A 19,566-nucleotide genomic window follows, 5' to 3' on the forward strand; every position below is an offset into this window, starting at 1 on the left:
CTGTATGTACTCCTTTATGACATGGAGGTAATGAAAACAAGTTGGAATTAAATTCTGAAATGTACAATTTAGAAGTAAAAACTAATAGTTCTATGCCTTTCCCATTTAAGGGAAGAGTTTGAGCTGTTAAAATGCATGAAATATCATAAGATGAATCTTAAAATGATACGTAAGATCTTAACTTTCTGAAACTAAACCTATGTTTTTTTTCACAGTCTAAACTCCATTCTATAAAACACCATCCAAGATTTATATCAGGTCTTATCGATGGTTCTAAATGAATTTTCTGAAAAAGTTCCTGTTTTTTCTGATTTTTTTTTCATCATCAAATTGTGTACTTCCATCTAAGACAGGTATTGAGAAATTTCATCTCTCTGGAAAGTTTTGAAAGTGGAAGAGTAGAATTCTCTCAAAACGCCAGGAATGATGCAGCCCTTGGTAACTGAGTAGAAATATGTGATACATTTAAGTTTAAATTGTCTTTTTAAAGACTATATCCATTCTATCATTGTTTTGACATCATGATAATATTGAATAAACACATTCTTATTCAAATTTAGTAAAACATTACAGCGAACTTCTCTAGAGGTCTCCGTGAGTAATGTCGGTTGTCTATTCTCCATGCACACAATTAATTGGAATTCCTTCACTAAGCAGCTCTACTGCTTGCAGTAAAATCAAGCAATCCTCCCCTGCCAACCCCGATCTCATATTTTACCTTATGCTCATTTCTACTTCTGTTTATAATCTCAATTTCAGGTCCATATCTTAAACTTAGACCTTCTAAAACAGGGCATTTACTCTGAATTCCATTTCTTTCCTTGGTTGTGGCCATATTTTATTTGAGAACTCAGAATGTAAGAGATACAGAAACAGAAAAAGTCAGGGGAGAATTAACATCCTTTCATCCTAACATAACATAAAGGTGAAAAGCAATGATATAGAATTCTCATTCAATTGATATCCATGGTCACCTCCTAAAAACTTGCATACAAAAGGCATTTATTTTAATTTGGGTCTCCCCATAGGTAGACCCTATAGCAAGAAACTGAACTCAAGTAATTTTGGGATGTGGTCCCAGGACACACCAGTGGGGTGTGGAAAAGTGAAATTAGGAAAACTGCCAATAAAGGGTGTATTATCAAGCAAGTCAACACTGTGGGCACCTGAAGCTTAATATTACCTGGGAGCTCTGGGAGAAGATGCAGGAAGTAAACCTTGGATTTATCATATCTGAAGGGCAAGGAGGATCGGGGGTTTATCCACCAACTGCTGCCTTAAAGGGCCTTACGTCCCCTATTTTTCTGCCCTGCTCCAAGAACAAGCAAAGAAAGCCCCAAGTAAAAACAAACAAGTTCTGGTAATTGGAAATCAGGCAGCATATTTAGGAATGATACGTACTGATGGAATATGTTTGGGTTGGGGGGAGCTATCACAAAATACATTTTTTGTTTAAATGATGTCTACAACCTGCCTATATTTGGAAAGCATCGATATAATGTTGTAATCACTACTCAGTTCCATTAATTGGTCAAAATATCAGGTCCAAAAAATGTTATGGATATTAGTTGGTTACCTTTTTTTCAATCCATCCATCCATCCATTCCTCCAACCATCCATCCATCTATCTCCCTCCCTTCTTTCCTTTTTTTTTCCTTTGGGGAATTTTCTACCTACCTCCCTACCTTCATTGTGCTGCAGCTGCATGTGACCTAATTCAGGCCAACGAGTTTCAAGGAGATTGTTCTAGGATGCTTTGGGAAAGAATGACCCTGAAGAGAAGATTTTTTTTTGAAAGTTGGGCCCTGTAACTGTTACAGTCAACTTTTACCACCATAAGGGTAGCCAGATGAAGCTGATAGGTTGACACAGAAAGGCAGAACCCATAAAATGGTAAAAAAAAAAAAAAAAAAAAAAAAGGAACCAGAACCCTGATGATATTTATTATTTAAACCACTTAGACACAGGTTTTTCTGTCACTTGCAGCATTAATAAGAGTACTAACCGGGCCTCCCTGGTGGCGCAGTGGTTGAGAGTCCGCCTGCCGATGCAGGGGATACGGGTTCGTGCCCCGGTCTGGGAGGATCCCATATGCCGCGGAGCGGCTGGGTCCGTGAGCCATGGCCGCTGGGCCTGCGCGTCCGGAGCCTGTGCGCCCGCAACGGGAGAGGCCACAACAGTGAGAGGCCCGCATACCGCAAAAAGAAAAAAAAAAAAAAAAAAAGAGTACTAACCAATGTATCCATTGAATCAGTTATCTATGAGTGTATTAGGACTAATTCTCCATCAAGTGTCACAGAAGGTGAAAATTCATGCTACTTTAATTTTATCATCTTACTCGTATCACAAAATATCTTGGTTAATGTTAGCAAATAATACTTCTCTGTCACTTTCCTAATACCTATAAGCCATATTTTGTATTCCCATAATATAAAATAATGTGATCCAGTAATAGTTCAATCATTATGTTCTGAAAGAGATTTTTAAATTTGCAGTTTTGGATTAGAGTTTTACAACAGCCCAAGTGTTTACTATTTTGAGAGGATGGTGGTGAAAGAAAAGGTTAACCTAATAGTATCTGCTGTGCCCACATTGGCAAATGGAAGGAAATCACACATATGGTGGCATTTGCCTGAGAGTTTAGTGCCAGGGGTGTCCTCTCAAAGGCACATAAATTAGGATGGGATTTCTATTTTTTCCTAAAGATATGGATGCACATGTGTTGGAAAAATTTATTTTTCTACTCACACAATAAAAGTCACCACCACCACCACCATATCAATAATCATCAATACATTTAATAGTGAATATTTATTGATCCTTTAGTATGTGCCAGGTTAGCAAGAAATTCAGCTTTGTTCTAGACTGCCACTGGGTAGCCCTAGGTTATTCTTCTTCTAACAAAGCGAAATACTTCTAATAGTATTGAATATCTAACACACATTAAACTATCAATAAATGTTATCTATCATTCCTAACACTGCCAAAACTCTTCAATTTTCTTAGGCAGTGAGAAAGACTCCAAAACAGCATTAAATTAAGTTTCTTTCTGGACAGTCTAGTGCAGACTGGTATGGAAATTGTATAAATGTATGGATGTATAAAGAAATAAAGGAATGATACAAACGGAATGCCTTACACACATGAGACAAAGTGATGAAAGAAGCAAGAGAAATACTGCTAGGAGTTTGAGGGTAACAGGAAGACAAGATAGATCCTGTTGGGCTTCATGAGGGTATAAAGAAGTGGTCAGACTTGGAGATTTGTGATGTAAGAGAGAAAGAAAGAAGGCAGACTTTTTAGGTGGACCAGGCAGAGTAGGACAGGCAAAGGACAGAGGACAAAAGGGAGGAACATTGGCCAGTCTCACCGGGATGGCAGACTGAGTGAGAAAGACCAATGGGAGAAAATATCGGAAGATAGCCAGAGGTGGATTACAGAGGGGCTGGACTACAAGAGAAATTTACCAAGGAACTTTTGCCCTTGCTGAACCCTCAGCATCCGCCCCCCCCCCATAGGTAGGAGGCTTGTTTGCCTAGGATTTTGTGACTAGTAGAGGCTTTTGTCAGAATCAACCAAACATTGCAGAACAGTGTGTTTCTGGTTTCACAACACAGCTATCATTCATATTACTGGCACATCTGAAGGGCTTGAAGGGAAGACAGAATAAGGTGGAAGTTTATCATCTGTTACTATTTTACAGCTTTGTCACTCTGGAAAAATTTTATTTATCTCTTTAGGAATGATACTAAAAAATAACAATGGCTAACATTTATTGGTATCTCCCTCTGTCCTGGGCACAGCTCTAAGCTTGTGTGTGTCATATCTCTCATTTAGTCCATTTTTGTAATGTCATTTTTGTCCCTATATTCAAATGAGGAAACCAAGACACACACAGACCATACAGCTAGTAAGGAATGTGTGGTAGGCTGTTACTGGGCAGCCCTAGTGAATCATGCCTCCCAGAATTCAGGTTTATGCATAGATCACTCTCATTTTCACTGAGCTTAGCCATATGTCTTAGCTTTGGCCAATGGGATACTAACAAGTGTGGTGCAAATAGAAGCTTGAAAAGTGCTTGAACATTAGTGTTCTTTTGGACCTCTTCTTCATGGAACTCAAACACCAAGCTGTGAGGAAGCCCAACGAGCCACACGGAGAAGACCAAATAGAAACAAATGGAGGCTCCTGGCCAATAGCCCCAGCTGAGTTCCCAGCGGGCAGCCAGTACCAACTGCCACTCATGTGAGTGAGGCCATTTTGGATTTTCCAGCTTTCCCAGTGCCTTGGTTGACACCACTTGAAGCAGAAGAATGCTGTGGTCAACTCTCAGAATCATGAGATTTAATAAAATTTTGTTGTTTTAAACCACTTTTAGGGTAGTTTGTTGTATAGCCTATGTAACTAGAACAGAGTGAAACCAAAATTTGAATCAAGCAAGCTAGTAACGTGTAGAACTATGCAGAAATAAGTCAAATATTCAAAGCCCAGCAGAATTCTATTTTTAAAAATGCCTTAAAAAATTCCTTGAAATAAGCATTCTGCATTGCCTATGCCAGACTATGTGACGACTATTGGTCTCACTTATCTCATCCCATCTCTCTTCCCTCTTCCTGCTCTTACGTAAATATACACGAAATCCTTTCTGGTGACATTATCTTTGCTCTCAGGAACAAAGAGTGACCTTATTACATTTCCAGATATCATCACTACTCTTTTCACATTTTAATTAGCACCAAATTGTAGGAAAGTCATTATGTAAATTGTTAGTGGTGGTAGTGGCCTCTCTGTCTCCTCCAGGATTAATGTAATGACTCTGGGTCCCAGTGAAGGATAAGTCAATGACAAGGTCAGCATCCAGGTCAGAGGTAGAATTAGAGAAAGGAAATATAAACTTCTTGTGCATCCACGGAGAGGCTGCCCTTAACCCTGCATAGTTTGGGTAAAAGTATCCAGAACAAGGGAACTCAACGGAGTTTTTTTCCTTTTTTTTTAAACAAACCAAATCATAGTATCTTATTATGTATTTCTCTAATTGTTATCCAAAACAACCATTCCTTCTTCCTCTGGACTGGGTCAGGCCTTGCCCTGTGTTATACATTCTCACACTGTCACCACAGTTTGAACTAAGCAGTTATTACTTAGACGGTGGGGTTATGCAGAAAGCAATCTTATTCTTTCCAACTCTGCCTTCAAAGAAGTTCTGTTAAATCATTCTTCCTAGCTTCCATCTGAAATCTCAGTCTGCAGTGAGGGGAATGGGGAGGGGGATGGGAAAGCACAGGGTTCACAATGTAAGTCTCACAGAGGTGGTCCAGTACTTATTATCTTGGGGCTTATTCTTGCTGCACCATTAAGATTTGGTTGTCGTGGGGGCAGACAGTATGACATTCACATTATAGGTCCCTGTACCATGAGGAGCCACATCTGAATATGATGCAGATATCATATAACCCAGAGGCAAGGGACTTTGAGCTGGATTTAGTAAGTGAAGGGGACTATGGGTGGTCTGTCCTGGGGAGGCAGGGAGTGTGTACTAATGATAGGAAAGAAAGGGCATGGATATTTGGGTGATCGTTGTGGAGATTCTGAAATGTAGCAATGTACTGAGGATGGCACAGCTATTTTGGTACCCTGGGTTCCTTGAATAATTTTTAGAGCAGAGACTATGTAGCCAGGCTGGCTTTTAATTGTGAAAGAGGAACAAATGTCTATATTGCTTGAGCCATTGAATTTTGGAGTCTCTTTATTATAGTAGTTCAGCCTACAACCTAACAGATCTAAAAAGACAATAACAACTGCATTTATAATTATATAATTCGTCTTAATGTTTGTCTCCTCTCACCAAATGTAAGATCCGTTAACACAAGTGTCTATCTTATTCATAACTCATCCTTCTCTGCTAGCATGATACTTACCATATTGCACACTTAATAAATATTGAATGTATTAATAAACGATTGTTGCTACCCCCCTAGGATGTGGCATAAAGTATCCTTGAAAATCTTTGTGACCCTCAAGACTACCAGCTTTTGAGAGTGTTGACCCTGAACCAAGATTATATGAGAGTCAGAATTAGTTGATTAGAAGCCTGAATACATAGGAATCTATCCTAATTGAATATCTTTCTTTTGAGATGAGTAAGAAACCTGACAGATTAAAGGCAATGGTCAGCATATTGCATTGATGACCTTCCTATATGCACATCTCTTTGCAAGATGACTTTTAAAGTTCTTACCATCAAGAAGTACAGCTTATTTTCCTAATCCTTGAATCTGGACTCTGGCCTTGTGTCTTGCTTGGTTAACAGACTGTGTTAGAAATGTCAGCAAGTCAGTTCCAAGCCCAGGCCTCAAGAGAACGTGTTCGCTTCTGTTTTCTCTATTAGAATCTTATTTTCTGCGTGAGAAAAAGTCCAGGCTAGCTTGCTGGAGGATGAGAGACTAAATGGAGCAGTGGTGAATCCTAGATAAGCGAGCCCCCAGCAACCCATCAGCTGATTGAAAATGCATGAGTGAGCCCTTGTGAGATCATCTGAGCTTTGGCTTTATCAGCCCAGTTGATCCACAGACTGTGTGCAATTATAAATGGTTATCATTTTAAGTCAGTTAGTTTTATGGGGTTTGTTACATAACACTTTCGTAGCATTGGATAACTGATATCTAGGGGAAGGCCAGAAACGGGAGTAAGGCTTGGTTAAGAGTTCTTAAATAATACCAGAGTCCCAAATCTTAAAAGAAATGCTAATTTTGAAAGTGGAACTGAAGGCAGGCCCAATGCTTTGCAAAGACACCTGTACAATAATTCATAGCAAACTAATGGAGGTAACCAGTGGAGAAGGGATTTTAAGAACATTATTAGAAGATTTAATAGTAGCTACGTACTCTTTATCAGCCATTGCCCGAGACGATGAAGGAGGGGAAAAATACCTTGACTTTTCTCCTCCCTCTGCTCTCCAGTCTCTTGCCAATGCCTCCAATTGGCTACATCTGCCCAGAAGCTGGTGAGCAAGGAATAAACTGGGGAAGAAGGTGGGCCAAGGTCAGACTCTTGCAATATACAACATAGGAGGAGAAGGACCTGGAATGGATCTGAGAGCACAAGGTATACAAGGAGGGCATATCTGGGTTATAAATCCCAAAAGGGCTATGCCTCAAAGGTATAAACAAGTTGAATGTGCTCATGTGTTCTGTCAAAGGTGAATATTTGTCCTCAGGGTTGGATGGATGTGCTTCACACTGACCAAGAGACAAATGATTTTAGAAAAAGCCTCACCACTCTCTCAGAATACACTGTCTGAATCTTCCAATGAATGGGACTTGTGGCCAATTCACGCACAGATTCTTGACAGCCATCTTTTATATCCTTACTATGTAAAGTGTAGGCCAAGGCCTAGAGCATTGGCATCACCTGCAAGCCTGAGGGGTATACAGAATCTCAAATCCTACACAAGATCCACTGAATGAGAAACCTCATTTTAAAAAAATCCCTAAGTGATTCATATATGTGTTAAAGTTTGAGAAATGCTGCTCTACATGATGGCACACAGACCCTCTCTTCCTTACCAGTGGTATTACAATTTTATGATACCCGTCCTGTAATAGTAACCATAATTGAAAACACAACAGAGCATTATAACATATATTGTGCCCTTAGTTCCTCACTGAACCCTGGGGATGAGCAAAGAAGCCTCACAAGGCATCCCCATTGTAAACATGAGGAAAGAGAGGTGAAACTTTTAAATAAGCAGCCCATAGTTAGAAGCTAGTGAGAGGTGAATCTGCTTTGGGATTAAATTATTAACTCCAAGTTTAGTGATCTTTGCAGTACTGAGTTGAGGTTGGAGGAGGGTGGGAAGACATAGCAGGGACAGTCATTAAACAAACCATTACAGAATTGGAGGTCATGTCCAGAAGTAACCACATAAGAACTCAGTGAGAAATTGGAAAGCAGTATCTTAACAAAACTGATTCTTGATTCAAAGCAGAAGTGATTAATCATGTTGTATTCTAGTTTCAGGATAAACCACTGAAGAGGTTAATGTCAACATCTTCCTTAATTTAGTACTTAAAAATAGTTTTTATCCACTCTCAAGCCCTATAAAATCTTAACCATCAAGTGTCTTTTCTATTAGTTTTCCTGTTTCCTGGGTTATCTTGTATTTGTCACCAATGCATGAGTATCTATATAGTACCTGAACACTAATTTTTCTCTCTCCCTTCACCAGTATCAATCAATTATTCTAGCAGAAAGAGGCAAATCACGGATATAAACAAAACAATAAGGCAGCTTCAAGGAGATAACCGTATTGGTCTAGGATTTCTAACAACCGCAAAAGCAACAAAAGCAATCTTCACGACGGTCATTTTACAGAATTTCATTCTTTTATAAATGTCTAAATGAGTCCAAGAATTATCGCCTTATTCAAAATTGTTGATGTCACCCACATCATGAACAGGCAGAATGTGTCAACTTCCCAAGAAATTATTTTTAGACTGCCTTTAAGGTATAATCATCAGTCACAGGTTGCCTATAGATCGCAACTATCAGGACAAATGGAATTTTCGTGAAATATCCTTGCAATGACTTTGGTTTCTGGCCCATTTCCTGGTCCATCTCTTTTCACTCACACTTGGCCAACTGTGCCAAAGATGGTGCATACTTTTCCCAGTGATAACTGAAAATGTTCACAAATTGTAACTGCAACATTCAGTTCAAATACTTTTACTTCTACAGCAAAACAGATTGATTTTCTCCAGCAACAAACAATGAAATGGTCTCTTTGATGTCTTGTAATTAGTTCTAATATTAGTAAATAAATTAAAAGGCAGCAAAACAAAATATGTCCATCAGGCCTTTATCAGTCCCTTCATAACCTATACAGTGGCCTTGCCCTGAACTATAAGGTGGATAAATGAGTGGAATGCTGATTTTGGCATCCAGCTTACTCTCAGATAATCTACCTCATCCTTCTCAGCTGACATGAGACAGAAATAACACCAAAGGGTGATAAACTCTTTCCTGCAGACCTGGGGTTCCATGGTTCGCTGGCCCCAGGCCTAATCTATCAATCCATTTTCTACACAATAAAAGGTAAGAAACCCATTACAGATCTGTTATAATCCCTGGCAGGTGGTCTACAACAAAAATGGAATACATCAACCAATCCAGCATACAGTGTCTCTTTTCTAGGGTTTGAAGCACTAGGGGTCAGCTGACATGTATAATGTAGTCAGGATTTAGTATTAAATTCTTTTAGGTATATAAAGAAACTCACACATCTTACAGTATAAGTATAAAGATACGAAAGAAAAGTTCATTTCTGGTATGACTGACCTTTTATAAAAATAGCACTGTTATTTTATTTTTGCATTACTTACTGGCTTTGCATGTGATGCAATAAATGAAACTGGGTTAGAATTTACCATCTTGTGCTCTTAAATACATCTTTAATTTTCATTTGTTATTCAACCTCAGTTTAAGGAGTTGGCATATGAAAACCTCCATTTAATGCCATTTCAAGATCATTAAATTATTAGAAAGAAAGGCGACCCCTCTAGTGTCAGGGTTGACACTATATAATCTAGTCATCTCAAAGCAAAGGCATTGTAGAAACAAGAGGAGCAACTTTTTATATTAGCAAAATCTCTTTTTATCATATCATTTCTTCTCCTTTCTAATATTCATTGTTATAGGGCAAACATCTTTGTGCTAATAAAGGACTTACTTCAAAAATGTCACACTGAAGGTCAGAGTTATGAAATTTTTTCCTTTGTTTTAAATCATCATTATACTTCTCATTTTAAATTCATTGTGAACAGGGGAGAAAGTTTGCCAAGAATAGTCACATCTGGTTTTCATCTGAAATTAGTTTACCTTTTTAATAAAGTCTGGTCCACGGAATATTTAAATGACAAATTTACATACTCCATGCACACTCTCTGTATGTGTAGAGTGGAAAAGTAAAGTTTTAATATGGAAATGAGTTGCTGCACAAGTATCAGTGCTTTACAATGCATGCTGGATTTTTCTTTGTTCTTATCTTTAAAAATAGCACTGCATTGAAATGAACACATTATCTAGAATTAGGTTGAAGTTTCCTGATAGAACGTTATCTGGCTCCAGTGAAACTTTCTACAAATGCTTTCTCATCACTCACTCCACCAAAATGGAGGAAACCAACATGCAGAATGAAGGTAGGGGAAGCGGGCGGGGAAGCAGTGTGAAGGCTCAGTTACACTTTGTCTGGATTTCTGAGTTAAAGTCAGGTGAGTAGATTACAAAGATGCTCAGGGTTAAAAAAAGTCATCTTAAATTATGCTCATACTTAAAGCGTGAAAGTGTTGGTGCTTGAAAACAATGGTGGACTACTTGGACTTACTTCATGGCCGATGTGAGGAGGAAAAAACCCATCATTTTTCAGTACTTTTAATCTGAACTGCTAGCCAGTCCTAGATAATGAGAATAATGAGATCAGTGGAAGGGAGACCACAGCCTATAAACTCTCTGTGCCTTCCATTAGGGTTCTTTCTTAGTTTTGGTGCTTCTATCTCTCCTCTGGTCCAGCTTTTGGATTCATAATGGTGGCACATATTTTAGCTTTATCCCTAAGAGCCATATTTATAACTGCTTGAATAAGATGGTGAATATTATTCAGCCTTAAAAAAGAAGGAAATCCCCCCCACATACAAGAACGTGCATCTTCCTAGAGGACATAATGTTTAGCAAAAACAAACAAACAAACAAAAAAACCCAAAAACAAAAATACCCCAACAACAATAAACAGTCACAGAGGACAAATACTGCATGATTCCTCTTAAATGAGGTATCTAAAATAGTCAAACTCATAGAAACAGAGAGTAGAATGATGGTTACCAGGGGCAAGGGAGGGAGGGAAGGAAATGGAAATTGTTTAATGGATGTAGTTTCAGTTATGCAAGATGAAAAGCTTCTGGAGATCTGTTATAAAATATAGTGCATAGAGTTAACAATACTGTATTGTACTCTTAAAAATGTGTCAAGACGTTAGACCTCATGTTAAGTCCTCTTACCACACTTGAAAAAAAGGTGACTCAGCAAGAGTTTCGTGCTCGGTCTTTGTGTTTTTCTTTTCTGACAATACACCTAATTTTTAAATTAAAGTTTACATTTTTTGACCAATTACAATGCACCAGATACTGTGTTATGCATTTCCCATGCACTATCTCATTGAATTTTCACCACAACCTGGAAAGTATGTTATACGATTACCTGAATTTTGCAGATGTTATAACTGAAGGGTAGAATCTATAATCCATAAACCTCACTATTAATCACCATGATAAACTGCCTCCTCACAACTCCCGTTTACTTTTTGTTTGTAAAATGTCTGATCCATATTCTTGGCATTGTCTGAAACTTCAATCATTTGGAAAGTTAAAAATCACATAATATTATAAACTTATTGTGATTAATTTGGTAGTAATGGCAAACAGGTTTCTTGGACAGGCCAAACATCTCAACTTACAGAAGTGTCAAGAGAACATTAGCAGTGATGATAATAATACTTATTAAGTACTGGGCCAGGCCCACCTTTAAGAGCTTGATGTTTGTTCTCATAACTGGGGTAAACCTTATATATTTTTTCAGTCTTCCAAAGTGGGAGCTCACGCATGAGAGTGAAAGAGGGAGCTATTGAAAATTATAATGGGACAACAGGCAAAATCATGACTCATGACACAAAACCTAGTAAGGACCCCTATCTTAGTGTGAAATTATAGGAAGCAAAGTCAAAGATGCTTATGTTATAAACTTTTAATTATGACTCTGCCACTCAACTCTCAGCTTCAAACTATTTAGCAACTACAAATTAGAGATATGAGTAGTTAAAATGCCAAGCCCTATGTAATTCTGAATGTCCGTTAAATAAGGCAAGGGAGGGAACTGATTATGATATCCTTAGGAGAGCATGTGCCATACGGTGGTCACTCATTAGATGTCTGTTGAATGAATGATTTAAATGAATGAATAAATGTTACAATGTAATTATTAACTATATAAAAGAAACTTCCAAGATGATGCACTTTCAAGAATTATCAGGCTATGTATCTTAATAGCAAATAGGTAAATACCAGTTTTTTGTATTTCTTGCAAAGATTCTTTTCTGTAGTTAACAAAAGTAGTTCATACATTAAGGGCAGGATTGAATGGTTACTACTAGAACAATCTATTAATCATGGTCTTTGCTAGGAAAATAATCCATCGGAGCAAATGTCCATTTTTGAGCAAGGAATGGAAATACCGAGCTTTAGCTTGATTTAACTTTCTCTTTTTTAGTCTCCAGATTTACAGCAATGGCAAATAACAGCTGGCATTACATGACAAACATACCTGGAAAAAGACCAAACATTTATTTACCTGACACAAATAAAAAGAACAAATCTAAAATGTTTACTGCTTGGATGGATACTAAGAAGTAACATGATTAGGGGTTAATACAAAATGAACCAGATTTCTGGAAATTTAGATACAGTCATTTGTATATTGTAGATCGTCTGGCCTATGAGTTTCACCATATGTATTTTTACTTTCATAATATTTATTTTGTGATTTGGTTTGAAAACAATCCTTGTACTATTATCAATATTACAAAAGTTATTCCTATATTAAAGTTTGCTACATATATTAATTTTTAAACCTTATTTATGTCTAGGTAAAGTGGATATTTTTTTGTTAAGGTGCACTTAACTGAAATTTGCCTTCCAGCAAAATTTATTTGTGTTCGTAAAATATTTTAAGTCTTTGTATGCACTATTTAATAATGCCTAGGCCTTAACAAATTAAAATAGTAATTTACTATTTACAAATAAATGGCAAAATGAGGCAAAATTTTAAATGTATTCAATAAAACAAAATTTATTTATTGTGACTAATAAATATATATTAGGAATGTATAATATATACTACCTGTTAAGTTATTTAACATCAAAAATAGTAGACATATAACTAATTCTGAAACATAAACATGTGTTCCTGTATTCCACAATTACAAATGATCCCCAGTAAAGAAGGTTCTGGAAAATAAGTTGACAACATAGCATCCAGTTTTCCAAAAAGGGTAAAAAGCAAAGCAAAAACACTCATATGGCTTCTTTAAATGAAAAGAAATCTCAATTTTTTCCTTCAAATGAGCAATGGAATGACATGGGAAACCATGTTTTTTCTTTCTTTCTACCATATTATCCACAGAAAAACCACTTGAGCTTCACTGAAAAGTTAAAAAAAACATTCAATTTGGAATAACCTTTACATTTAAATAATGTGTTCTCAAATAAGTCACATAACCTTTCTAGGCTCAGTGTTCTAATCTAGAAGATGTGAAAGTAACTGGGTTTCGTTAGGCTCCTTTCTGAATAATCCTATGAGTCTACAAAATAAATGTTCCATCTTTCCACCTTTTCAACCAAGTTAGGAAGCTTATAAGATGATTCAAAAATTAAGGCTGATAAAACATATTTTGGTTCTAAATAATGGGTAGTTGAAAAAATACCTACACATATCACACCAAAAGAACAATGAAGAAAGGGGACACAAAGTGACAAGGACAGGAGAAGATGAAAGAAGGATTAAAAGGTAGAGTCAAAGAAAGAGAGAGTAGGAGAGAATGTGTTGCATACACTACCCAGGCAGAAAAAAAACCTGACATATATGAATTTAGGAAAGTAGATTCATGGTAGACAATAGAAAGATATCAATTCATAGGCAAAGACATACAAAACAGAGAAAAAAGGAAGAGGGTAATAGTGATGGGGAGAGGTTGGAAGGGAGGGAGAACTCCTTACACACACGCATACACACACACAAAGTTCAGAGAACATACAAAGAAATATGATGAGTGATAAATATTGAAGTCAACACAGAATCAGACATGTGTATGAAGATCATGTGTGAGACACTTAGAGAAAAACACAGAGGCTAGCTTTAATAACATTCCCACTTTGTAGATCTTAAGGATATTATTGTTGGACTGTAAAGCTCAAAATACGTATTAAGCAAAAATGAGGATATCACTTCATGATCCTTATCTGGAGGAAGCCACAATTTAAACCAAAACCTATATTCAGCTTCAAAGCAACATTTTCCATCTCTGCTATAAAGAGATGCTACCCAGGCCACGGCAAGTTAACACAGTTTTGCAACAAACCCATTATAGAGTCCACCACTCCCTTAAAGGAACAGCTATATTACCTCCCATCGCTGTTTTCTCTCTTCAGTAATAAAACATAAACGTGCCAAAGTAATTGGTAAGTTGGCTAAATATACAGGGTACAACATATTAGAGTTAGCTGTGGAGAAAGGCACCTGCCACCAGATACTGTGATAGTAGGACAGTTTTAAAGATACTAACTGTTAAGGAATTGGCATGTTTGTACCCCAGCAACCATGACCTACTAGTTACAATTATAACACTCACTCTAGCCTTTAGATGAAGGAGTGTGCTGTAGAATACAGGGAAGGAGTCTCCATTATTTCTTCTCTCCACTAATGACTGAGAATCTGAGGTTTAATGATGGTCAAGACTGTCTCTTGATCATCTTGACCATCTTATTCTTTTTAAACTGTTGACTTGTGTAATGACATAAATCTGGCACTAATCATTCATTTTCTATTCTTAAATTTAAACCAAGAGGGATAGGGTGGCATAGGGATTGAGAAGGGACAAATAATTTTTAATATGACTAGTGAATAACATTCCAACTTCTAAGACATTTGGTGGCAAAGATATAGTATGAAAATTATAATTTTGGGATAAGACAGATATTATGAGTGATATAGTAATGTAAGTCTACACAAGATGGTACTCATAGTCTTAGTTTTAATTTTCTATCATAAAAAATTGACTTTTTATTCTGTTGCAGAAAAGATAAAAGCTTGACTCACATTTCACTATTCACAAAGCTGCTATTGTATGTTTTTTATAGTTCTCTCACATTTCCTACAATTATAATTTTTGTGCTCCTTTTTGTAATATCAAGATGTACTGAGATATTGTGGAATATTTTGGGGCATCTTTCCTCCTTGTTCTCTTCCTATGAGGAATGATTTTATTTGTATCGTTATGTGGCTACAAAATTTAATTACTAGGAAAATACATTCCCTCCAGATGCAAGTGTCTATATGTTTACGTGGCTATTTTGAAATTATTAAAGGAAGAAACTTTACATTTTTCAGTAGGAAAAAAATTAACTAAAAAAATTTAAATAGCATTGATAGATAAAAATAAAAGATTTTTCCCAAATACCTAGTTGCTTGAATTATAGAGATCAAAACACACATTTTGAATTTAATGCCATATAATTGGTACTCAGTTTATAAATATTTTATCAGTCATGTAAAAGATCCGTTACAAGAACTTCAGCATCATCAATTTAAAAATATAATGAATATCCTGACACAATTCAAAATTAAGTCTCTATTATTTTACTTTCAAATCGTCTACATACGGGAACTTCTCTCAGTATAACTTGTTCACACCTCTCAATTTAGTTGAGTATTGATGAATAACAAGCAATTCTTTAGAGGCAACTGTGCCATTTTTGAAAGAAGCCATTTTATATTACATGAAAATTATAGTTCTACAATATTTTCTTGGCATGGATTTTGCTCCTGGTTTAAAGGATTACAATTTGCTTTATATTTTGAATAGAACAAAGTTAACAAGTATTAAATATGCTCAATAAGGTAGTAGGACTGTAGTCAAAAGTGGATGAGAGGTTTCAAAACATCCTTGGAAGGTCAAAAGCACATATGGAGAAAGTACATATGAGGACATATAAAGTAAGAGAGAAGAAGCCTTAGTTACAGGGGGATCTGAACTTGGCAAAACCTGGAGAGCATTTGGATTAAAGATGTCATGGTATTTGGGAATAAGAAGCATGTAAAACTTGGGTATTGAAAGTCTGTAGATGAAAATTTGTGTCAATATCAAAACTACCACACAATGAATGGTCTTCCCTTAGCACTTACCTACAGGCAAAAATAAACATAAACCAAAACAATAAGTGTAGTTCTTACCTAAAGAAACTGAACTTGGAAGGAATCTCAGCAGTTGTATGAATACCTCAGAATAAAGCCCACTGCATTATAGACTTTGAAGTTCTCTTTCAACAAGAGACTCAGCTCTCTACCTTAGCACATAGAGTAAAATATCCCAGTTAACAAGACCCATCCAGGTACTTAGAGCTTGCAGTCTTTCTATTTTCTCATTCTTAAATATAAATATATAAAGGATCACTAGCTGTATGAACAAAGGCTACAGCCCCAAAAGGGAAAATAGCATGGAAATGGACAAATTCCTTGAAAGACACAACTTAAAAAAGCTGACACACAAAGAAATAAAAATCTAACCATCCCTGTATCTATTTAAAAAATGGATCAATTTTCAAAAACTTTCTCACCAAAAAACCCCAACAATAACAATAAAACAAAACAAAACATAATACCCCATGCACTGATGACTTTACAACTGAATTCTTCCAAACATCTCAGGAAGAAATGATACCAGTCTTCACCAATTTATTTCAGAACAAAGAAAGAGAGCACCTCTCAACTTGTTTTATAAGACTAGTCTAACAATGCTATTAACACTCGAGAAGGATTCAAAAAAAATTACAGACCGTTTCCTGCCATGAATAAAGATAATAATCATAAACAGCATATTAGAAAACTGAATCTAGCAATCTATAAAAAGTACAAGACATCATGACCAATAGAATTTATTTCTGGAATCCCAGAGTAGTTTCACATTCCAAAAACAATGGCTGTAGTTTATCACATTCAGAGGAGAAAAATCACAGAATCATTTTAATAAATGCAGAGAAAGTATATGAATATGTTCAATACATATTCATAATAAAAACTTGAGAAATGCAAAAAGGAAAAATTCCTTAATCTGATTAAGAGGATCTATAAAATGTCCTACAAGAAACATCGTATTTAATGATCAATTACTGAAAGCTTTCCACCTGAAACAGTGAATGAACCAAGGCTACCCATTATCACCACTTCTATTAAACACTGTTTTAGGGGTCCAAGTTTATGCAAAAACAATTAAAATCATAAGGATTGAAAAGAGAGAAACTTCCTCTACTTGATGACATGATTGTGTACATTAAAATAATCCAAAATGTTTTACAAACCATTAATATTAGTAAGTGAATTTGGCGAGGACACTGGATATGTGCTTAATGTAAAAAAAAAAAATCTATTTTTATATACCAGCAAGAAAAAGAAAATAAAATTTGAAATGAATCCCATTTATAAAAGGATCAAAAAATCAAATATCTGGGATTAAATCTAATAAAACATGTGCAGGCCCTCTGGATAGAAAACTGCAAAATATTTCTAAAAAGGCATTCAAGAAGACCTAAATAAATGAAGGGATGTAACATTTTCGTGGATTAGATTACTCAATATTGTAAAAATGTTAATTGATCTATAAATTCAACACAATTCAAATCAATATCCTGGCAGGTTTTCGTAAAAAATGACAAGTTGGTTCTAAAATTTATTTGGTAAACCAAAGAACCAAAAATAGCAAAAAACACTCTGGACTAAGAAGAATAAGGTTGGAGGATTTACATTACCAGATCCCCAATTTTTTTAATAAAACAAGTATGTTGGGTTTGTGTGTATGTGTATATATATATACACACACACACACACATATACATGTATGTATGTATATATTATATGTATACAGGTATATATGTACACATATATACGTTGTATGTATACATGCACGTATATATACACATACGTATGTGTATATATGTTGAATATATACACACAGACACAGTATAATCTTGTTCAATCATAAAAAGGAATGAAGTTCTGATACCTGCTACAACATGGGTGAAACTTTAAAACCTTACGCCAAGTAAAATAATCTAGACACAAAGGGACAAAGAAAGTGTGAGTCCACTTATATGAAATATCTAGAATAGGCACACTCATAGAGACAGAAAGTAGATTAGAGGTTACTTTTTGGGGGTGTCAGGGGTAGGGATATGGGGAGTTATTACTTAATGGTTACAGAATTTCTGTTTGGGGTAATAAAAATGTTTTAGCAATAGACAATGGTAATGGTTTCACATTGTGGATATAATAAATGACAGTGAATTATACACTTAAAATGGTTAAAATGACAGATTTTATGTTATATATATTTTACCACAATTTAAAAAGTAAATATACCAAAACCATTGATTTGTACACTTTAAAATGGGTGAATTGTATGGTATATAAATTATATCTCAATAAAGCTGTTGAAAGATGATTGTTATAAAGCCAGTGTGGTACTAGTTGAAGGACAGTGATAATCAAATGGAAGTGAATAGAGAATCCAGAACAGATTCATACATATATGTTCACTTGATTTATGATAAAGTTGCCACAGCAGTACAGTGGGAAGAAGACTGCCTTTCGATAAATAGTGATGGATCAACTGATGTTGCTTTTCATTATAAATTCATATGCACTACTTGGTTTTAAAGAATAATTATGCATTACTTTGATAAGCATTTAAAAATATTAGATTTAAAAAGTATCCAAGTTAGAAAGATGAAGACTCACAAGTAAGTAAATAAGTAAATAAATAGTAATAAATAAATAAAACATCTTTTGGAGAAGTTTATCATGCATCAATCACTGATTAAATCTATATTATAGGTAAGGATAAGTAATTTTGATTTACGATACTTGTTGAGCTAGACCACCTCCATCTTGCTTTAATACTGTCAGTATATACCTGAACACTAAATTAATCACTTCATCCATTTTCCAGTCTAATTCTTTAGAATAGTTCATATAAAGTAATAGTGGTGTATATCTTGGCATTTGGTCATTAACGTATCGTCGTTCACCATCACCATTCCTTCCATCCACAACAAATCATACAGCTAAATCAAATGGTCAAGTTTAAAAAAATATATAACACAAATAACAATCCAGAAAACCAGCCCCTCTCCCCCACCCCCACCAATTAAGCACCATGAAAAACAACAAATGCTTGCAACATTTAACACATGTGACAGGAGAGATGGTTAATGTCTAACCTTTATCCACTGAAGATTTGTCTGCTTGAGCTTATTTTCAAGTGTATCTTGCTCTTCTTGGCTTATGGGAGCACTTACAAGCACTGTTCCTCCAGTTTCATTTAATTGTTTTAGAATTCCCTGGCGCAGGGGCAACTCTTCTGCCAGTAACTGAAACAGACAAATGCAACAACGTTTAAAATGAATTACAGCACAATGCCAACTACTTTGTCTTTGCCTCTATTGATTAGTCTATCAAAATGAAGCAAGACTGGAGGCCCACTGGTTCCTCAAATACCAAGTTTTCTACAGAGCACAGAGCTTGGTGGACTAAAACGCCCACTGCCAAGTAAATCAGCCCATCCTAGAAAGGATCAGAATATCTTATCCCTCAGAGATTTTTTTTTCAAGAGAAAAATGTTATGTAGTATGATGAGCTCTAAAACAATACCACAAACAGTGTCAAGAGTGTAAAAACACACCTCTCAGAAAT

General features: G+C 35.8%; 1 protein-coding gene across 2 annotated transcripts in view; it reads right to left on the reverse strand.

Annotated features, from left to right (window-relative positions):
* The window catches only part of DMD (dystrophin), a 2,064,872-nt gene that overhangs the window by 771,128 nt on the left and 1,274,178 nt on the right, over positions 1-19,566 (reverse strand). For both annotated transcript variants that reach the window (XM_082609524.1, XM_082609523.1), the window contains exon 47: positions 19,095-19,244. In XM_082609524.1, coding sequence (XP_082465650.1) covers positions 19,095-19,244 — 150 coding nt within the window. The remainder of the gene's footprint in view (positions 1-19,094; positions 19,245-19,566) is intronic.

The sequence above is a fragment of the Mesoplodon mirus genome (genome assembly GCF_964341445.2).
Source record: "Mesoplodon mirus genome assembly, chromosome: X".
NCBI lineage: Eukaryota > Metazoa > Chordata > Mammalia > Artiodactyla > Ziphiidae > Mesoplodon > Mesoplodon mirus.